Consider the following 21291-nt stretch of genomic DNA (forward strand, 5'->3'; position numbering starts at 1 on the left):
TGTCATGGTGTTGCTACCGTGTTGTGATCTGTGTGTCTCTTCTGTTTCACAGCGACAACGTTCTTCAATCTTATCAACCTGCAGTACAGCACCATTTCAGAGTTCTGCACTGGGGAAACCTGTCAGGCCATGACGGCTTGTAGCACGTAAGTTATCTACAACACGTTAAGGCGTATTCATACCTCTGCAACAAATGCATGGTGGTTAATTTATCAGAAATTTGGTTCTGATCGGTTAACTCATAAAAGCGTCGGCACTGATAATTTGGACAGATTTTGGTCCTTGAACTACATAACTTTCCATTCTGAAACGTGGAGGATGAGAGTTGTTCATTTACTGTGGCTACGTCTCAATATAATAGGCTGAATCTATTGTTGCTTTTATTAGCCCCAAATTTCCTCGCGTTATTAACACATATGGTACTGGCCTCTTTAATTGGCACCGCTGGTAGAGACGTGTAAAAGCCTTAGAAAAGATTATCTTTTCTTGTAGGTGCATCATTTAACATTTAAAGATGTAGAAAAATTAGTCATATAGTTATTCTGTGGGAAGAAAATCATACTTTAGGGTATCACTTTTTAAAAAGTCACTGGTGCCACCTTTAGGTACCCCTAACAATTCCTTTTAAATAAAAGTATCTAAAGCATTTTTGAATTTATACTTTTTTAAAACACCACTCGGATGTGAATCCGAGTGGTGTTTTGTTATTGGACTTCTGTGCTAGTCACGGATTGTCCATAACGAACACCATGTTCAAACATAAGGGTGTCCATCAATGCACTTGGCACCAGGACACCCTAGGCAGGAGGTCGATGATCGACTTTGTTGTCGTATCATCAGACCTTCAGCCGCATGTTTTAGACACTCGGGTGAAGAGAGGGGCTGAGCTGTCCACTAATCATCACCTGGTGGTGAGTTGGATCCGCTGGAGGAGGAGAAAGCCAGACAGACTTGGCAGGCCCAAGCGCATAGTGAGGGTCTGCTGGGAACGCCTGGCGGAGCCCTCGGCCAGGGATGTATTCAACTCCCACCTCCGGGAGAGCTTCTACCAGATCCCGGGGGATGTTGGAGACATAGAGTCCGAGTGGACCATGTTCTCCGCATCTATTGTCGATGCTGCTGCCCATAGCTGTGGCCGTAAGGTCTGCGGTGCCTGTCGTGGCGGGAATCCCAGAACCCGGTGGTGGACACCGGCAGTAAGGGATGCTGTTAAGCTGAAGAAGGAGTCCTATTGGCTGTGGTTGGCTTGTGGGACTCCTGAGGCGGCTGACGGGTACCGTGAGGCCAAGCGTGCTGCGGCCCGGGCTGTGGCAGAGGCAAAAACTTGGGCCTGGGAAGAGTTCGGTGAGGCCATGGAGAAGGACTACCGGTTGGCCTCGAAGTGATTCTGGCAAACCGTCCGGCGCCTCAGGAGGGGGAAGCAGTGCTTTGCCAACACTGTTTATAGTGGGGGCGGGAGACTGCTGACCTCGACTGAGGACATTATCGGGCGGTGGAAGGAGTACTTCGAGGATCTCCTCAATCCTGCCATCATGCATTCCGTGGTGGAAACAGAGGCTGGGGACTCGGGGTTGGACTCTTTCATCACCCAGGCTGAAGTCACCGAGGTGGTTAAAAAGCTCCGCAGTGGCAAGGCTTCGGGGGTGGATGAGATCCGCCCTGAGTACCTCAAGTCTCTGGATGTTGTAGGGCTGTCATGGTTGACACGCCTCTTCAACATTGCGTGGCGGTCGGGGACAGTGCCTCTGGACTGGCAGACTGGGGTGGTTTTCCCCCTTTATAAGAAGGGGGACCGGAGGGTGTGTTCCAACTACAGGGGGATCACACTCCTCAGCCTCCCTGGTAAGGCCTACGCCAGGGTATTGGAGAGGAGAGTGCGACCGATAGTCGAACCTCGGCTTCAGGAGGAGCAGTGTGGTTTTCGTCCCGGCCGTGGAACACTGGACCAGCTCTATACCCTCTACAGGGTGCTCGAGGGTTCATGGGAGTTTGCCCAACCGTTTCACATGTGTTTTGTGGACCTGGAGAAGGCATTCGACTGTGTCCCTCGTGATACCCTGTGGGGGGTGCTCCAGGAGTATGGAATCGGGGGCCCTTTATTAGGGGCCATCCGGTCCCTGTACGAGCGGAGCAGGAGTTTGGTCCGCATTGCTGGCACTAAGTCGGACCTGTTCCCGGTGCATGTTGGACTCCGGCAGGGCTGCCCTTTGTCACCGGTCCTGTTCATAACTTTCATGGACAGGATTTCTAGACGCAGCCAAGGGCCGGAGGGGGTCTGGTTTGGGGACCAGTGGATTTCGTCTCTTCTTTTTGCAGATGACGTGGTCCTGCTGGCCCCCTCTAGCAAAGACCTACAACATGCGCTGTGGCGGTTCGCAGCCGAGTGTGAAGCGGCTGGGATGAGGATCAGCTCCTCCAAGTCCGAGGCCATGGTACTCGACCGGAAAAGGGTGGCTTGTCCTCTTCAGGTTGGAGGGGAGTTCCTGCCTCAAGTGGAGGAGTTTAAGTATCTCGGGGTCTTCTTCACGAGTGAGGGAAGAATGGAGCGGGAGATCGACAGACGGATCGGTGCGGCTGCCACGGTAATGGGGGCGCTGTGCTGGTCCATTGTGGTGAAGAGAGAACTGAGCCGAAAAGCAAAGCTCTCAATTTACTGGTCGGTCTACGTTCCTACCCTCACCTATGGCCATGAACTTTGGGTCATGACCGAAAGAACGAGATCCCGGATACAAGCGGCTGAAATGAGCTTCCTCCGTAGGGTGGCCGGGCACTCCCTTAAAAATAGGGTGAGGAGCTCGGCCATCCGGGAGGGGCTCGGAGTAGAGCCACTGCTCCTCCACATCGAGAGGAGCCGGTTGAGGTGGCTCGGGCATCTAAACCGGATGCCTTCTGGACGCCTTCCTCGGGAGATGTTCCAGGCACCTCCCACCGGGAGGAGGCCCAGGACATGCTGGAGGAACTATGTCTCTCGGCTGGCCTGGGAACGCCTTGGGCTCCCCCTGGAGGAACTGGAGGAGGTGTCTGGAGAGAGGGACGTCTGGGCGTCTGCTGAGTCTGCTGCCCCCGCGACCCGGTCCTGGATAAGCGGAAGACGATGAGTACGAGTACTTTTTTAATAACCAGAGTTTGCAGGAAGTTCTGACTGGTGATCCATGACTGTTTCCCTGTAGTGTGAATATGATGTCACAGTGGCCTATTTCTCTTAGTCCTCTCATGATGTCTGTAAATATGCCTTATCTAGAACTCAAGTGGCATAGTTTTAGCTTCACCTGGTTCAAATTCTGTTAAAAAAAAATCTAATTAACCACCTTTTGCTAAACGATTATTAATTGATTCATCGGAAAAATTGTCCACCAATAGCTAAAGAGGTTTCATCGCAGTAATTAGCAGAGGTTATAGCCACTGTGTGCCTTGGACTGTAAGCATAACATCTTAGCATGAAGGGAGGTGATTTACTGTAAGTTTATCTAGTTTGTCCTGTCAGGGTGTGGTTCTGTTATCCTTCATAAGTCTGCAAAGAGAGGTCTTCTGTGTGTGCTAAATGGTGGTAAAACCTGATCAGCTACACATTGTAAAGCTCTCTGAACAGCTCCTGACATATAGCCTGCAGTCTGCAGGTGCATGTAACATATTAACCAATCTGCAACAGCTCACCCACATGCTTGCATTGGAAAAAGAAGCTGACAAACCCATCTACACCATTGACAAATGACAACATGGTAGCTTTTCTGTGTAAAGGAAGCTTAGTGAGTTGCCCTCTCAGTCAACAGTGGATTTTTCCACTGCTGTCACCTGAAGCTGCTATTCCTAGCGTACACCCTAAGAGGAATGGAAGAAACAAACGTGCTTCGCCTGCGGAAGTGAGCGCATGAGATGTCAGAGCCTCGTGTTTTTTATTTGCCAAGATCATTGAGCCGTGGAAAAGAAAACGAATGATTGAATCAAGAAGAAATACAGTTCAAACTAGTTTTGAGTATACTTTAGTCGTATAGCTCCTCTCTGGATTTAATTATCCGGTTTGCAGCACTAGGCTTATATTTATGACTACCTTTCTCTGCTGCCTGTTGTGCAGGACCCCACCCTTTCCTGCCCCAGGCAGGACCTGGCACCCCCCCTCTCCTTCTGTGGTAAAGCACTGACGGAGCCACAGTCGCAGCAGCGTCAGTGCCCCTGCCCACGGGCACAGTTCGGCTCTATTTTTGGAGGAAAATGTTTCCATGATCTTTGAGGGAATGGTACCATTTAGCAGCTCTTTTAGGCCCATTCCGTATGGGTGGGCGGATAAAGTACTCTGTGTGTTCATTGTTGGGTTCACTTAGCTGGTTCCATTTTAGATTCAGCAAGCAGCGATAAAATCTTTTGAATGTAGATTTTCCCTTTAAAGCAGTTTGAAAGTAATGAAACTTAACTGTTCCTGAAATATAATTAGAACATGTTTAGAGTGTGGTTGAGTACTGCTAATGGCCATATTTGCATTACATCTGCACTGTTTGCACTTTACACAGTGCATCAAAGTCTGTGTGAATATAGTACTTTAAGAGTATTCTCAACTCTTGCACTTTCTTAAATTTGTCACATTATAACGACAAATGTCACAATAATTTACTGGTGGCATGACTGTGGACTAGGAAGGACACGATGCAAGTTTTTTAAAGTTTTTGGAATAAAATCTAATAAATATATTCACCACTCTGTCAGCAAATGGTTGAACCTCTTTTACAACATTTACAGCTGCAAGTGTTTTAGAGAATGTCTCTCCTAACTTTGCACATCTAGTGGCTGTGAACATTATTGTTTTTCAATGGTTTTCCAATTCTTGCTTTGGAATTCTTAATTGGATTGGGATATGGACTTTGACTGGGCCGTTCTTAAATGGTTTTCCAGTCATACTGACCGCTCAAAGCATTTTACACAAGAGCCTCATTCACCCAGTCGCACTTATTAACGCACACACTTTCATCCACCGATACGTAGACTGGTAGGCAACTTGGGGTTAAATGCCTCGCCCAGGGGCTCATTGTCATATGAGAGGGGGAATCGAACCCACAATATGAGTATGCTTTGATCTAAAACATTACACTGTAGCTCTGGCTGCATATTTAGGGTGGTTGTCCTGCCGGAAGGGGAACATTTCCACCCAGTCTCTTGCAGCCTCTAACAATCTTCCAGGATTGCCCTGTATTGTCCTTTTTCCCTCTTCCCATCAACTCCGAACAGCTTCCCTCTCCCTGTTTCAGAACAGCATCCCCATAGCATGAACTTATGACCTCAAAGATGGTGGTGGTGTGATCAGGATAACGTGCAGAATAAATTTCTCACCAGACATAGAGATTTGTATGTAGGCCAAGAAGTTTAACTTTGGTCTCGTGACCAAAGTTAAACTTCTACCTTTCCATGTCCCCTACATGGCTTGTGGCACATATTAAACTGAACCTCTTATTTAATTTTTGTTCAAATGTACCATTCCTTTATGCCACTCGTCTGTATAAAGAATGATTTGTGGTGTGTAAAACTAATCATTTTCCTATTAACGGATTTTCACCTGAGCTGTGGATTCCTGCAGCTCCTCCAGTTACCATGGCCCTCTTGGCCGTTTCTCCTTGCCTGGCCTGATAGTGTAGGTGCACTGCCATGTCTTGGTATGTTTGCAGTGGTGACAGTCTTTCTATTTTCAGATGATGGATTAAATGGTCCATGAGATGCTCGAAGCTTTGGGTTTTATTTTATACTCTAACCCCACTTTAAACCGTCATAACTGCATCTCTGACCTGTGTCTGGCATGTCTTGGTCTCCATGGTGCTGTGTGTTTGCTGATGTTCTCTGAGGCCTTTACAGAACAGCTGTATTTATATTTGGATTAAATTACACTAATATTACCAATAAGATGACTTTTCAAGGCCGTTGGTTCTCCTAGAATTTATTTAGGGCTATCAGTGTGAAGGGGGCTAAGATTATATTTTTATTTGTAAAAAAGAATATTTATGCCAAATTTCCTTTCCTGCTACTTTGCAATCATGCCCTACTTTGTTTTGGTCTATTACTCTAAATCCCTATTAACACACCTGAGTTTGTGGTTAACAAAATGTGGAACAAGTTCTGTTGCAAGGCAGTGTGAGTGTGTTATGATTGCTGTGGTCAGTAGGTCTCCTCCTGCAGGTTTACTCGAGATTTGTAACGTCTAGCCCACCACCTCCCACACACACCTACCTACGTCTTACCAACACCTGTACTCACATTTTATCAGCCAGTTAACCAACCCCTTTCAGCTCTGTGAGATCATCCTTTGTTTCTTTACTCGTCCTGTTTCTTTTGTCTGACTCATCGTTAGCTTGCTAAAGTCTGTCAGGTGACTTCTCCTGACTGATCTCAGGTCTGCCCAATCTTTTTTTGACCGTTTGTTACCTGTGCTTTCAAACAGTTTACTTACCGTTGCGGATATCTGGGGCAGTCGGTACCGAAATGTTAGACTGGCCTGAACCTGGGGATGGATGTAGGAGAGATCAGTGACCCGTCCATCACTGGGAACCTGGTTCAGTTGGACTTGGAAAACCTAAACCTAGTTTGTTTATTTAGCTCCGTGGAAGGTTTTATCAGCATTGTTTCATTCTGAAAGTCATTTGGGTTTTTCCTGACTGAGGATACAGCAGGTGATTGTTTCATAGGTTAATTATGTCTCATCAGCGGCTAACGTGTTATTCATCTCCTTGTTAGTCCAGGAAGTGCAGTTGTTTTTGTCTCAGCTGCCACAGGCATCTTTTTATATATTTATTTAGAGTAACACAGATGTGTCACCAACATATTCAATCTCAGATAACAGTGTTTTACATGATGATTGTCTTTATCTCCAGAATATACTACTGGTATGACGAGAGGGGAAAGAAGACGAAGTGCACTGCTCCACAGTACGTCGACTTTGTAATGAGTCTTTGTCAGAAACTGGTCACAGATGAGGAAATCTTTCCCACAAAATATGGTGAGTGTACTTCTGTCTGCAGGCAGACAGGACCTCTAACTCATGCTTCACTGCCCCCTGCAGGTGTAGAAATGTAATAGTTTCCTCAGAAGTCTGCTTAAGTATGAAATTTAATTTAGGTTTTATGAAGATAAAATATATTTAAATGGAATATAAAATATATATATATAATTGTATTTTCAGGCTTTATTCCATATCATTGTCTAAAACTTGAATCTATCCTTCTGTATGCCCGTCTATCATCCGTATGTTCCATCCATCTTTTCATCCATCCAAGCATCTGTTTGTCAATCATTCCTACATCCAGCAGTCTCTTATCCATAGGTACATCATCCATCCAGCCATCTTTTTTACCTACCCATTCATACAGCTTTCTTTCTATTTATCTGTTCGTCCTCCTGTCCCTCCATCCAGTCATCTATCAGTCTGTCTTTCAATCCATCTTTTTGTCAATCCATTTGTCCGTTAGTTTATCCATCGCTTCATACATTCGTCCGTCTGTCCGTCCGTCCTTTCATCAGCCAGTCAGTTTGCCCATCATGCAACCTTCCTCCTTGTTTTTTCAGGTTCCTTGGTTAAACTTTGACATCTGTTGAAATATTTCCCATAAATTCATGTTGTTTTTTGTAATTCTACTTGAAAAGTGGACTAAAAGGGGCCGAGAATCCTGGGAGTTTTAAGATACATAACGGAAATTAAATTTTCTGGATCTGGTCTTTGGATTCTGACCGGGACTTGTAACAAGTACTTCAGCTAGATGTAGTAAAACTAACCTTATTCTGCCTGACACCAAAACAGGCTTTGTTTAGTCCTGCCCTGTCACGGCGCGTGTCATCAGTAAAAATAAATAAATGACTATGACACAATAGCAGAGTTAACCCTTAACCTTCTTTGTCTTTTTCTGTCTCGTGATGCTTGTTCATAAACCAGTCTCTCTTGTCTGCTTTTGTTTTCTCCTTTTAGGCAAAGAGTTTCCCAACTCGTTTGAGTCCTTGGTAAAGAAGATCTGCCGGTACCTGTTCCACGTGCTGGCTCACCTCTACTGGGCGCACTTTAAGGAGACAGTGGCTCTGGACCTGCACGGCCACTTGAACACTCTGTATGCACATTTCATCGTTTTCGTAAGGGAATTCAACCTGATCGACCCCAAGGAGACCTGTATCATGGACGACTTGTCCGAAATCCTCTGCAGTCCCTTGCCCACCCCGGCCCCCTCCACCGCAGCACCAGCTCCCTCCCCCTCCTCACAAAACCACGTGACGGAGAGATGAGCAGGGGGCACGGCGGCGAGACAGCAGCCCTGGGGGATGATGGAAGATGAGAGAGGAGAGAAGGAAGAGAAACAGCTCAGCCCCCTACCTTGGTGCAAGCAGGACTTACGAAACCTTCCACTACCCTTATATTTCGCTACAACACCAACCAACCAACCAGCCAGAAGAAAAGGCCGGAAGAGGGTTTTATGGGGTGTTTGGGGATGCGGGGAGGGGTTTGTCACGCCAGCAGGAATTGGCGTGAGCGTTCCTCCCAGGGACAAATCCCTCCCATCTTCTCTGCAATCTAAACTAGGAACAAAAAAAATGTGTATATTTTATTTTATTATTTTTTTGGTTTTTATTTTCTGCATTTATTTTTTTTTTTTTTTTGAAAGTTCTACTTGGTTTTATTTTGTTGTTTGAGCGGGGTGCACTGTTTCTGTCCACCTCCATCTATCCTCTACCTAGTGTATACAGTACAGGAAAGGGTGGGGGGGGGGCAGAGGCTCTGCTTTGCTTCAACCTGCTATGTGTACAGTGTTGTTGATGTGTGGAGAAGAGGTGCCTCTGGGCCAGGAGGCAACCATGTTACCGCCCAATGGGGCAACGCTAGCCAATCACTGTTTGGGTTCTGTATCTGGAGGGTGGGTTGGGGGTACATAAGGTGCTTCCTACTCAGGATCTGAGAGAATCAGTCACTGCTGCCAGAGAGGAGCCTCTCAATTTCATTCTGTCCCTTCACTAGACTGCCTCATATGACAAATGTTGATCATGTTTTAACTGCACTATGCTCGCATAACCACCCAGTGAATTCCTAACAAACATGTCCCAGAGCCTACCTGTAGAGGGCAGCAAACATGCAGAGGAAGCAACAGACAAGGGGGCAAATCTAAAGATTGTATGCTAGATGTTTAATCTTATCAGAGAGCAAATTCTTCGAGGCAGACTGGGTGCCCATTTAGGGTAATTCACAGCTGTGTGCTGGTGTCAAGCACAGCAGCACCACCCTCTCCAGCAGCACAGAAGGACAAAGACATGAGGTCATGTCTGCAGGCTCAGAGAGGCGAGCATGGAGATGGATAGGAGGGGTGGGAAAAGCGGTGCTCTGCTGTGTAAACACTCACCTGTACTTCCAGCTCAGTACTTAAAAACATAGCTTTTCTTTTTTGCCTCTCCCTTTAAATTAGCTTTTTTTAAGAGAAAAAAAGATTATCAGAGGAAAATTAGTTTGGGTATAGAAAATGCAAAGTCTGCTTGGACTTTACTGTACTAAGAATCACAAGCGGGTTCTGTCAGATATAGCCTCTGTATGGAGGAGGATTGGATTTATGAATCTCCATTTTATTTATTTTAAAATTTCTCTCTTTTTTTTTTTTTGCAGGGTTCCTCAGTTCTGGCTCATTTTATGTATTTTAATTATTTACTAAGTTAAAAGCAATTTAATATTTTAAGCTCTGCGGATTATAATCTAATAAAAGAGAGAAATGCCACCTGTCTCTGTGTCTTATTATTCTGAGCATAGTATGTGCAATTAGTCTAAAAAAATGAGTGGTTTATTAAAAAACATTATCAAGTTTTGTATTAAAATACAATTTAGAGTAACTGCTACATTTTACCGGCTCTTTCATGTTGGGGTTGACCTACATTTAAATACTTACCAACCACTTTTCAACTACTTAACAAAAATGATGAAACATCCAAATTATATGAATTCAGTGCATTTAGCCATCGGGATGCGGTAAAGATGACTTGGGAGTTCAAACTGAGCATCTTGGGGAAGAAAGGGGGTTCAAGTCACTGTGCCATGGTTGTTGTCAGACAGGGGGTCTGAGTGATCCTCTGGGTTTTTCACACTCAACCATATCTTAAGTCAGGGGTCTACAACTTTTACAGTTCATGGACCCTTTTAGCCCTCAGTCCAGGTAAATAAAACCCGTTTAGAGTTACATGAAAACTTATATTTTTCAATAAATATCTTCTATGGGAAATTTGTCATTTTTAAGCAACCACTATTTGATTTCTATTTTATCATTTTAAATAAAGAAAACTGTAAAACCTTAGCAAAAAGAGGATGGATACATTTTCTTCTATGGGATGTTATTTGTGGAAAATGATGGCACAGACCTTCCAAACCTAATGACAAGAAAATAGAACAAAAACATATTACTGGTGCTGCTATTATTCTGTTGTGGTTACTCAATGCAAGTGTTCCATGAAAAAAATGAAATTATATCTATATTTTGGCTTTGGAGTTGCATGTTGAAGATGGATCTTTTAGGTTTACAGAGACTAGTTAAAAAAAAAAGAATACCCAGTAAGCATTAGATCTGTGGAAAGAAGTGTCTTAGTTTTCTTTTTTGGCTGTAGTGGCATTTATTAATTTTTGACAGTAATCAGACAGGAAAGAGTGGGGTAAGGGAATGCATCAACGAGCCGGGATTCAATCCCACAACAGCCTGCGTCGAAGACTGAGGCCTCCATACATAGGCCCCCTACGCCACCAGCACCGCATCCAAGAAATGTCTTGACATCACAAGAATAGACTGACTGGTTCAAGCTGATAAAAAGATAATTATAAAAATCATTCCAGTCAAGTAATGCACCGTGTGACAAATCTTAGATCATCTCGAACTGGTTTCTTGAACATGACAAATAGTTCTCTACTTGAGTGTCTCCTCTACAGTCACCAGAGCACCTATAGGGATGTGGTAGAAAGGGGTGTTCATATAGATATGTCACTCACAAATGATTCTATGATGCTTATTTGGACCAAAATCTCTGATGCAGTTGTCTGACCTCTGATGTTTTTGCACCTTGCTGTGTTGCCATGAAGAATTATGGCTGTTCTCAAACCCAGTACTATCACAGTGTACCTAATAAAGTGGCCCGTGTGTGCATTGATATGAAATTTAAGTTGAACTTTTTTAAATTATTCTTTAAAAAAATTTAAAAGAATGAGGGAACTTTCAAAGTTTGTCTGGAAAAGTATAGAAACCAAGTTCCTAATTCATTTGGCAAATTTATCTACGAAAAACAGTTCTGCAATCATGTCTGAACTATTTAAAATACTTTGAACCTCATTTTTTTTTCATAAATGCTCTAATAGTTCAGTATTACTGGATTAATGGAGGACTGAAGGAGAAAAATTATGAATCATAAATCACATTAGTAACATTTTGCAAATTCTGCAGCTTCTATCAGTTAAAAACTTTATATAATAGTAGTAGTTGAATATATCCATCTACTGGAGCTTCATCAGTAACACACAGTTGATGCTTCCTCCACCACTTATACTTTTAAGCTTGTAGAATGTTAAAAAGGCTTATTTATGTTTATCTATGCTATTTTATTTATTAATGTCTAACGTGGTGTCAGTGCAAATTAAATGAGACAAGAGTACATGAAAAAAACTTTAATTTTCACATAATTTTCAGCAAGGCCATATACAACATTCTTATATTTAAATTAAACATTTCCCTTTTAATAATTTAAAATACATGCAATTACCCTTAGATTATAAAACAAACATTTCACTCTGGATACCAGGACTCTAATTAAATGGTTAGCTCAGATTTTTTGAAGTAGGGTTTCATTAAAAGGTTAAAAATAATTAATTTTTTACCAGCAATAGAAAAATGTTTCTCTACTGGGACTGAGTTGTTTCTCCTCTTCACCAGTTTATAGCCCTGTCATGTACCGACATATAATATTTCATCCCCTCCTACTTCCATTTGTACCAAACTACTTAAACTATTTTTTATAAGTTTGTCTTTGTAATTATGTACATTCATTTAATTGCATAATATGTTAAAATGAATATATTTTGGGTTACACCCTTTTTCCATTGCTTGTGGTTCTGATCACCGTTTGGGCCAGACAACTTAAATGAAATATCAGAACACCTGATAAAACTGAAATATGTCCTACTTTATTCTTTTCACATCAGAAGATCATTAATGTTGCACTGCCTCCTACGTCAATGTCCTGTTTAAATAAATTAGCTTCTAGACTTAAAATAGGAATTTTAGAGGGCATTTCATGTTAAAATTTTAATCAAGCGTATTAGTTTGAGAATAATTATTTAATAAAATGATTCCATGTGTGAAACTTTAAATGTGAAAATGCCTCCAGTCAGGTGATATTATGGCGGCAGTAATAGATTGTTGACAGATGATATCCATTTTCTATTGGCTTTCTAGCCATACATAACTGTCATGTTACCCCAAGTCTGCTTCTGATTGGCTAATCTGTCATTTGATGTCTCCTCCCAGAACACATTGATCCTGGTGAGTTGTGACTTCAACTCAAATAAAACCTGCAAACCCACCACAAAGCTTTAGGCTTTAATTCATACCTCCTAGTCCTCTTTACTGCCTGACATAAACATTTTTTTATCTGTAACTGCCCACTTGAGACTTATTTTCTCAGAAGTTTGACATTAATCCTGTTTCTGAATTTTCATCACAACCCAGTACTATTGATTTAATTTTGTGGAAAGAACTCGCAGGACTTTTTGTTTTTCCTTAAAGCCTTGGATGTGTAATTTCAGACACTTACTAACTTTCTTTAAGCGCTTCTTCATTTACATCCGACCCAGTTCTAAATTCAAAGTGAGTATTTTGAAACGTTCAGTACCGCTTTCCATTTCAGAGTGACAGACAGATAAACCTGTTGATTTCTAACCTGAGAGACGGAGGTGGCAGAAAAAAAAAAACGGTCAGACCAAGGTAAGGCACTATTTCTAGTTCTATCCCTGGCAGTTCTGGTGTTGAAAGCTGAAGGAACAATCTGTGAGTTTTACTCTTTTCTTTTAACTCCAGAGAGACAAATAAACACTTTATAAAAATAGACTTAAGTCAGTTTAATTAGCATTTTTGAAACTTCAGTTTGCTAGTTTCTCTTTTAGTAGAATCAGTGTTTGTATCTTTTTAGCTTTTTTCTTTGCTAATTTGTGTCTCTTTAGCTTAATTAAATTATTAGTTAATAGTCAAAATAATGATAAATTCATTGCATGATTTTATTAATCGCCAGCTCCTGATAATTATTCTTATAATCACTAACTAATACTGTCAGATTCACAGAAATCTACTTGCTTTGTTTCTTTGTTATAGAGATGGCTCAGTGAATGAAAGGAAAATAATTCATCCTTCAGGTTATATTTGATGTCATCAGACTGATTTTTGATAGGGTTTGAGATTGACTGGTTTATAAATATTTATTACAGAATAACGCATCTTAAACACTCTACACATATAGGAAACTTTTGTGTGTCAGGCACCAAAACTGGCTTGAGCCCAGGGGCCCACGTCTTTTTAAATACGGCACTGGGGAAATCGTTTTTAAAGCCTCATTAAAAACAGCTTTGACATAAATCATTGTGACAAGTTTCAAACTGTTCCTTCAAGATGGTTCAACCACTCTGGATTTATAATAAATATGGAGTCATAGAGAATCATTTATGGCAGATAGGTTATTAACTACTTGTAACCTTTTACGGAACCCCAATTTAAAAGTTCTGAACTATGCCTTTAACATAATTATTTCAGTGCTTTGCCACTCGGACCCTGAGTTAAACAGTGGTTTATGTTTGCATACACCGCGCATGTGTAAAATAAATATGATTCAGATATTTAATTATCCTGAAAGTGAAGCGACTTAGTTTTAAACAGAATGCATCACTTGTTCTCCAACCTGGACCTGCGCACCATCGCGGCCCCCCTCCGCCTTCTCACGGACGTCCGCATGGTGACGCCCTCGTTCAGCTTAAACCGCGCGATGCCACCGGCCGCTTCCAGCTCCTTTGCGCTGCAGCACGGTGTCGGTGCCTTCACGGTGTTGCCAAACTTGGAGTAGTCCACGGCGTACATGCCATCGTCTTCGGATACCGTTGGCACGAAGCGCTGCCCCCACAGGATCTCCTCCGACACGTAGGACGTCCTGGCCTGCGTGGTGATGCCGGTGGTCTCCACCACCCCCTCCAGTACCACGATCACCTCCAAGTCCTGGTGCTGCAGGTCGGTCGGTGATAGCTCGTACAAAGGGCTGGACCTGTCGATCACATGGGAGATGATGAGCGGAGACACCAGGAAAATCCCGTTGGTACCCACCGGGTTATCCATGTGGATGTCGATCTGGTTGAGGGGCACCACCTCTCCCTCCTCCGTGGTGCTCTTCCTAACCACCTGCATCCGCACGGTGGCGCTGATGATCATGCTTTTCCTAAGGTCCCCGATGCGGATCATGAAACACAACTTGCTGTTTCGGAGGGAGATGACTGCATGCTTGCTGAAGATGAGCGTCTCTGCGCGCCGGTGGGCCTGCGCAGTTTTCATGAAGATGCAACCCAGCATGATTGCGTTGATGACCAGTCCGACGATGTTCTGCACTATGAGGATGATGATGGCCGAGACGCACTCCTCTGTGATCATCCGACCCCCAAAGCCGATGGTCACCTGGACTTCTATAGAGAAGAGGAAGGCGGAGGAGAAGGAGTGAATGTCCGTTACGCACGGGACAAAATCATCCCCCCTTTGATCCAGGTCTCCATGCGCAAAAGCCACAAGCCACCAGATCATCCCGAACAGGAGCCAGCTGCACAGGAACGACATGGTGAAAATAATGAGAGTGTAGAGCCATTTTAAATCCACTAAAGTGGTGAACACATCCTGTAAGAACCGACCCTGTTCTCTGATGTTAGTGTGCGCAACGTTGCAGGTGCCGTTCTTCCCCACAAACCGAGCCTTCCCTTGTTTAGTCTTGAACTTCGGCTGCAGAACATCCTCAGCTAATCGTGTCAGCAAGTAATCCTCAGGAATGAGTCCCTTCCTGGACAACATTGCACTCCCATGCTACGTACCCCAACCTTCAGGCTCGGTGTACTGTGTGCGCCCGGCTCAAAGATGGATTCGTCCCCTCTTCCTTTCCAATCTGCTCCCGCTGGTGTCAGCTGTCGGGCCCAGAGAGAAGAGCCCTGATGTCATCTGTGTTCAGGAGGTTTGCGTGCTCCTTACATTGCCTCCGGATCAGGCGCTTCAGGCATGGGAAGTCCCATGAGAAGACTCCTCATCCAAGCTTCACAGCTGCCACCGTCACTCAGAACACCGACTGACTGACCGGATATAGCCGGGCCACGCCGCCTAGTCTCATCGTGAGTCCGCTCACCTATGCGTTGCGCTCTCTCATCGTGGCCTTGTGCGTAAAGGAGATTCTGGGGAAAAGAAACTTTCGGTTGAGGGGCGTAATGATCCTCAGAGCGGCGTTTGATCACATTTGGATTTGTCGGCAGGCTCATGTGTCCCAGCTGGTTCTGTGCTGACCTCGCTACTCCACTATAGCTCGGTAATGTGAGATGGCGTAAGGAGGAGAAGCAGTCCCTCCCCCACACTCCGTCTATCGGTGATATTATTATTATTGCCTTTTAAACGCGAACACGGCTCACAGGACAGCTCATAATTATACAGGAGCTGGTTTCCTTTACTCACCATAAACAGACCCTCAGGCAAACCCGTGGTATGTCAAATGTATCATTTTCAGACATCTCAGACTGCCTCTGCAGCTGACTTTCTGTTTTCTGCTAAAAACGAGCAACAGAAGCACAGAAGCAGATGAGGTCTAAGAGAGATTCAACGGGCAGCTCATCAAGCCTGGTTTTCCAGCTCTGAATAGGCACTATGAAGGGTTACATTTAGGACACAGGATTAACTAACATCAGTGATTTGTCTTTACTCAACCCAAAAAGACCCTACCTAGTGTTGCAATGTTTCAAGTTTCCATATTAATCAACCCTGAGAACCTCTGTAAAAATGGTGGCGTCTTACATTACTGGTAAAGATGTGCAAAAAAACCCAAAAACTAAATTTATATTTTAATGCAGCAGCATAATCTCACACTGGGGTAATTTAGAAAAAAAACAACAAATCATTTCTTTAGTGAAAATCATCAATGGTGCAAATATTGGCACCCATCCTTTAATCAGCGGGCGAGTTTGATATGGGCATATGGCTTAGGAGGCGGCACAAGCTCTCAGAACAAAACACACCAGGAAACTTGGAGAAGCTGAATGTTTACAAATTAGATTCTGTTCTGAAAACAGTGATGGAAGCGATCACTACGATAATGCAATAGATTAACCGAATGGAGTTACAAAGCCAGTGCTTTGTGGGACTGGTCCAAATAAACTGCATCTTTGGGTGGATATGTCATGAAATCTCAAACATTCATCAGATGAGTCTGAAATTTAAAAATTCTTATTTTATTGTTGAAAATGTTTGTTTTGTGCATCCTGGAACATCCAGAGTCCTGGGTACTCTCTTTTATTCCCCTGTTTTCAGCTCACCCTGCAAGTCTTCTTCACGGTTTAGGTCTGGGGCTGAGATGGCCATGGAACAAAGCTGAGTTTGTGTCTGAACTATTTCTGTTGATTTGGACATATATTCTGGATCACCATCTTGCTGAAAGAGCTAATGATGGCCCATTTTCAGTCTACTGGCAGAGTCCAACAGATTTTTAATGGATTCTTTATTTCTGTAAAGTCCAAATATTTCATCTGATCAAAGCACGGTATTAGTAGGGTGGTACCAGCACGCAGATTGTGTCTAATGGTTGCAATGCTGATTGAGTGACTCCAAGATGTCAGCCATTGCATAGTCCTCTAACACTTTTTATTATCTCTCTTACTATGGTGTGCGGTGGTAAGATAAATATGTTCCTGATCAAGCCTAGAGGTTAGTGACTAAGACAGATGGGTCTCTGCTTATGGTAAGCCTGCCCAATGATACAGAAAAAACATGGATTATCAATTAGAAGCTTCTGAACACTAAGACCTATTTCAAAAATCAAGTATAAATCAATAAAAGGGCTTCAAATATACCTATTTTAGAGATTTGTAGATGTTTGCACACTTGTGCCACTGTTAATTTTGTTAACATGGAATTTTTTCTCTACTGAATAAAAAACTAAAATACTAAAGTTAAAGACTGGAGCTTTTTTTTGTTGAAAAATTATGCTACTTCCACATAGGATGAATTTTATTTTAAAGCTTTTTACAGATTTTTACCAGGGGTACCAACCATTTGCTCAGCTCTCTGTTTTTTAACCTGCAGCAATAAAATCAACCTCTGGAAAACCTCCCAAAACTTTGTGAGGATAATTTATGTTTTATTAACAAAGAATCCTTCATTTTTATGTACAAATATAATACAGCATGATTAAAAAATAAAACGAATATATATATTCCAGGGGACAATTGCACTTTGAATGTCTTCATTTGATGCTTCCGAAGCTTTCCTCTTCTCGTGCTGCTTCCTTTACTTGTCCGCTCGCACGAAGGAGGCGAAGATGCTGTCCTCTCTGTCAAGCAGGGCCTGGGGTCTGTCGTACTCCAGGATGATCCCTCGCTTCATCACAATCACCAGGTCGGCGTTCAGGATGGTGTGGACTCGATGCTGCGTGGCGGAGAGGAAGGAAGCCGTTACTGAGCTGGGACAGCTCAGACAGAGCTTTGAGGAGGTCAAACTGACTCACTGTTGCTCTTTTAAAACCTAGATGCAGTGATGTGATTATGCATAAGTCAGTGATTGGAGCTAAAAACAGCTGAAGTGGCTGAATGTCTTTTTTGCCCTTGATTCCTTGATTAAAAACAATACATTTTGACATATCATGACCTTATGTATTTGCAAAAACCTTTATGAGAACAATAAAACATCAGACGACATTCCTTTATTTCTTTTGACCCAGTTTTTCCCCTTTCCTTATAATCTGCAGCAGAATATCTGCAGCCAATTGTGAGAAACACATTAGCAGAGCAGGCTGAAAGTCAGCACTCTCAGGAGGAAATGTATAGCTGTTATGTGTTGCTGTGAATCCCTGGAGTGCTTCTGCAGCATAAGAGGAAGAGGAGGAGGCGGTACTCACTGCTATAGTTACTACTGTCCGGTCAGCAAAAGAAGTCATCACCACTTTCTGCAGGATGCTCTCCTGTGGGATGCAGAGCAAAAGGATGCTGGTTCAGACATGCACACCATATACTTCACTTTAAATGAAAATATGTTTGAGACATAACTTCACGCTTCTTCCCACTGCTTTTTTCTTGTTTATCTGTTGTGTATAACAATGTGAATCATGTTTCCTCCAGGGCTTTGCTGTTGCATTATTGTAGCGGTTTGAGTGAACATTTAAGAGGGACATTTAAATGTACAGAAACTCCCCTCAGGCTCTTATATACACTTAGTTCTTCTTCCCTTTATTTCACCCTCTTTCAGCTTCATTCATACCCCTCCAGCACTTCTTACTCTCCTTCTCACTCTACGAGCATCAGCTTAGGGTGCAGTGTAGGATTACATATCTGATCACCTCTCTCTCTCCCATAGTGGTTCATATTTATCATCTACAGTTTTGGTTTGAGGTTAGCATAAACTCATCGCTGGCATGAATGCTCTGATAAGTTTTTTTTAAATTCTTATGCTATCTCTGGGGCTGCACGGTGGTGCAGTTGTAATCGCTGTTGTCTTGCAGCGAGAAGGTGCCGGTTTTGGATCCCAGCCTGGGCTCTTTCTGCATGAAGCTTGCATGTTCTGATCGTGCATGCGTGGGTTCTTTCTGGGTACTCTGGCTTCATCCCACAGTCCAAAAACCTGGTTGTTAGGTTAACTGATCTCTGTACATTGTCCTTAGATATGAATGTGTGTTTTTCCATTGTTGATACAGTGTTTTGTGGTTTTGAAAGCCTCCTCTTAAAACCTCCAACCATTCTTCCACTCAGTATGGCAAAATACTTCAATCGTTGTGTCTCTAATCCTAATCCCATTTACCCAAAGCCGTTTGGCTTATTTCTTTTAGGCATCTGAAAATTTAAGTTGAGTTTGAAGTTGCTCATTTTAGAGCAAGAGCTTCTTTCTTGGTTGGCACCCTCTTAGTCCATTGCGATGTAAAACTTGCATTACTGTGAATAGGGATTCTACAATCCGAGCTTCTTCCAGTTCATGGCAAATTTGAGCCATTGTAATGCAATGTTGTTTCTGGACATCCTAAACACCATCCTTCCTTCTTAGGGTTGCAGTTTCGGCCAGATGCCTGAAATTGGCATGCTAATGGATGTTCCAGCAGGACAATGATCCTAAACAAACATCAGACCCTAACATGTTTATAAAATTTAATGATCAAAAACCAGAATCTACTAAAAATATCCTTTCAGAATTATGTCAGAAGCTTAGTGATGGGTACAGAAAACATGAGATGCAACTTCCTCAATTGCAACTACTGTTATGATTCTGGCACATCTGCTCTACCTTGTCTCCCTGACTGCAATCAGCAGATTAGATGCACCTGGTGGCTGCTGCAGTGTAGTGCAATCTGTGGCATGCCAAGCACCTGTGTCTTCCCTGATATTTACTGACTCTGACAAGCAGACGGTGCCAGATTTTTGAAAGCCATTGTGTGAGTAGATATCCAGCGTTCCTTCCTGTCTGATCATTGTTCTTGACCTTGCCTTGCCTTTTGGATTTATGCCTCTGCCTGCTCCCTGTCGGACTATTTGGATTTTGGTTGTCGACCTTGTTTCCTGCATCTGGTTTATGCCTCTGCCTGCCCCTTGCCTGATGCCTCTTGTTCCGATCGTTGACCCTGTTTCTGTCCTTGGATTATTGAGCCTGGAGTCACTTCTTACCTGTGCTGTGGAGATCACCGCCTGCCGCCCACTGAGGTTTCCCCTCTGGGTTTCAAGTTCCACTCAAGACAAAAGCAGGTTAGTGACTTTTCTGATCCCTGCAAAATCTGGAGAAACTACAAGTCACTAATCCCTCTTTCTGCCTCAGTGATTCCTGGAAGCTGTGAGGAGTGTTACCTGTGTGACGTTTTCCTGTGGCTGAATAAACCTTTTAAACTTTCAGTACTGTGTCTGGCTGAATCTTGGGTCTGCCTTTTTTTGATTCATATCAACTACTGTACTCAAATATTAGTGGTGGTTTATGTACATATTTCAGCCTATATACATAATTTTGACCCTGTGTTGGATTAGAGACAACACACATTAGATTTAAATTTCAGCATTCATTTCTTGTTTGCAAAGTCACTATAGCTGTATGCAGTATCATTACTCAGCCACCCAACAGAACAATTCAAAGCGTTTATAAAAAGTCCCAAAATGAATGAGATTCATGGTGAGTGGGTGTAAACTCTTGACCAAATCTGTAGTTCTAGGTAGTCGGTTATAAAAGTTTACATCTCAATTTAAGATCATCTGAGACTCACCGTGATTCATGTCTTCCTGAAACATGTTGGTTTGTCTTTTAACTATTCTGCTTCTTTGTATCTGGAATGTCACTTCATAAATAGCTTCACTTGTCTTGATCTTTGCGCCTTCGCTGACAGTTAAAATGCACCAAGGGAACTTTGCAAGCTCTCATTTGCTTCGCTCTCTCCTATCTCTGGTTTTCTCAATTTCCTGCACGTCCCTTCCTCAACGCCTTGTCTCCATTTCACTGCTTCGAGACGTGTCTCACGTTAGTCACATACTGACCGTCGCCATGTCAATGGAGGCTGTGGCTTCATCCATGATGAGGATGCTGCTCTTCCTCACGAAGGCTCTGGCCAGACAGAAGAGCTGTCTCTGACCCTGACTGAAGTTCTCTCCACCTTCGGTCACCATGGCGTCTGAAAACACAATCACAAACTTAATCGAATATAAACTATAAACATAATAGTTACTGATTACACAGAGCCCTCCACAAGTACTGGCATCGCTAAAAAGTCTGAAAATAAATTAATCTTTTATTGTAGCAATCTCACACTGAATAATTTAGAAAAATCCAACCTTAAATTTGAGTACATTTATTCAGTTGGGAAAAATCCCATGCTGAGAAAATATTGCCACAGCTACAGACACCTAAACCCAACTCTTAATTTATGCATTTTGAGTTAATTTGAGGGAACACAACTTTTAACAAGTCTATTACTTCCTGTTTCCCTGGGATATAAATAAGGTGTTGCCACACTTCAAAATAGCAAAACAAGAGAACAAGTAAAGCAGATGTGTGTTCATCTTCATACCTCGGGAAATCACAGCAAAAA

General features: G+C 43.0%; 3 protein-coding genes across 8 annotated transcripts in view; 1 reads left to right on the plus strand and 2 right to left on the minus strand.

Moving 5' to 3' along the window:
* Positions 1 to 9716, plus strand: part of mob2a (MOB kinase activator 2a) — an 86485-nt gene extending 76769 nt beyond the window's left edge. For all 5 annotated transcript variants that reach the window (XM_047392054.1, XM_047392034.1, XM_047392045.1 and 2 more), the window contains exons 3-5: positions 53 to 146; positions 6849 to 6973; positions 7937 to 9716. In XM_047392054.1, coding sequence (XP_047248010.1) covers positions 53 to 146; positions 6849 to 6973; positions 7937 to 8244 — 527 coding nt within the window. In that variant the 3' untranslated portion in view covers positions 8245 to 9716. The remainder of the gene's footprint in view (positions 1 to 52; positions 147 to 6848; positions 6974 to 7936) is intronic.
* A 1907-nt stretch (positions 9717 to 11623) lies between these two features.
* Positions 11624 to 17256, minus strand: kcnj11 (potassium inwardly rectifying channel subfamily J member 11). Of its 2 annotated transcripts, XM_047392014.1 has the most exons (2): positions 14906 to 15042; positions 11624 to 14817 (listed from the first exon to the last, which is right to left on the minus strand). In XM_047392014.1, exon 2 carries the CDS (start codon positions 14799 to 14801, stop codon positions 13902 to 13904), a length of 900 nt encoding a protein of 299 aa, XP_047247970.1. In that variant the 5' UTR covers positions 14802 to 14817; positions 14906 to 15042; the 3' UTR covers positions 11624 to 13901. The 2 variants fall into 2 exon arrangements, with proteins under 2 accessions (XP_047247970.1, XP_047247960.1); XM_047392004.1 differs by having other exon boundaries at positions 11624 to 17256.
* A 105-nt stretch (positions 17257 to 17361) lies between these two features.
* The window catches only part of abcc8 (ATP-binding cassette, sub-family C (CFTR/MRP), member 8), a 97088-nt gene continuing 93158 nt past the window's right edge, over positions 17362 to 21291 (minus strand). The window contains exons 37-39 of the mRNA XM_047392076.1: positions 20741 to 20874; positions 18139 to 18201; positions 17362 to 17669 (exon numbers count right to left, since the gene is read on the minus strand). Of these exons, the coding sequence (XP_047248032.1) occupies positions 17532 to 17669; positions 18139 to 18201; positions 20741 to 20874 (335 nt within the window). The 3' untranslated portion in view covers positions 17362 to 17531. The remainder of the gene's footprint in view (positions 17670 to 18138; positions 18202 to 20740; positions 20875 to 21291) is intronic.

Source organism: Girardinichthys multiradiatus, chromosome 2 (assembly GCF_021462225.1).
Source record: "Girardinichthys multiradiatus isolate DD_20200921_A chromosome 2, DD_fGirMul_XY1, whole genome shotgun sequence".
Classification (NCBI taxonomy): Eukaryota; Metazoa; Chordata; class Actinopteri; order Cyprinodontiformes; family Goodeidae; genus Girardinichthys; species Girardinichthys multiradiatus.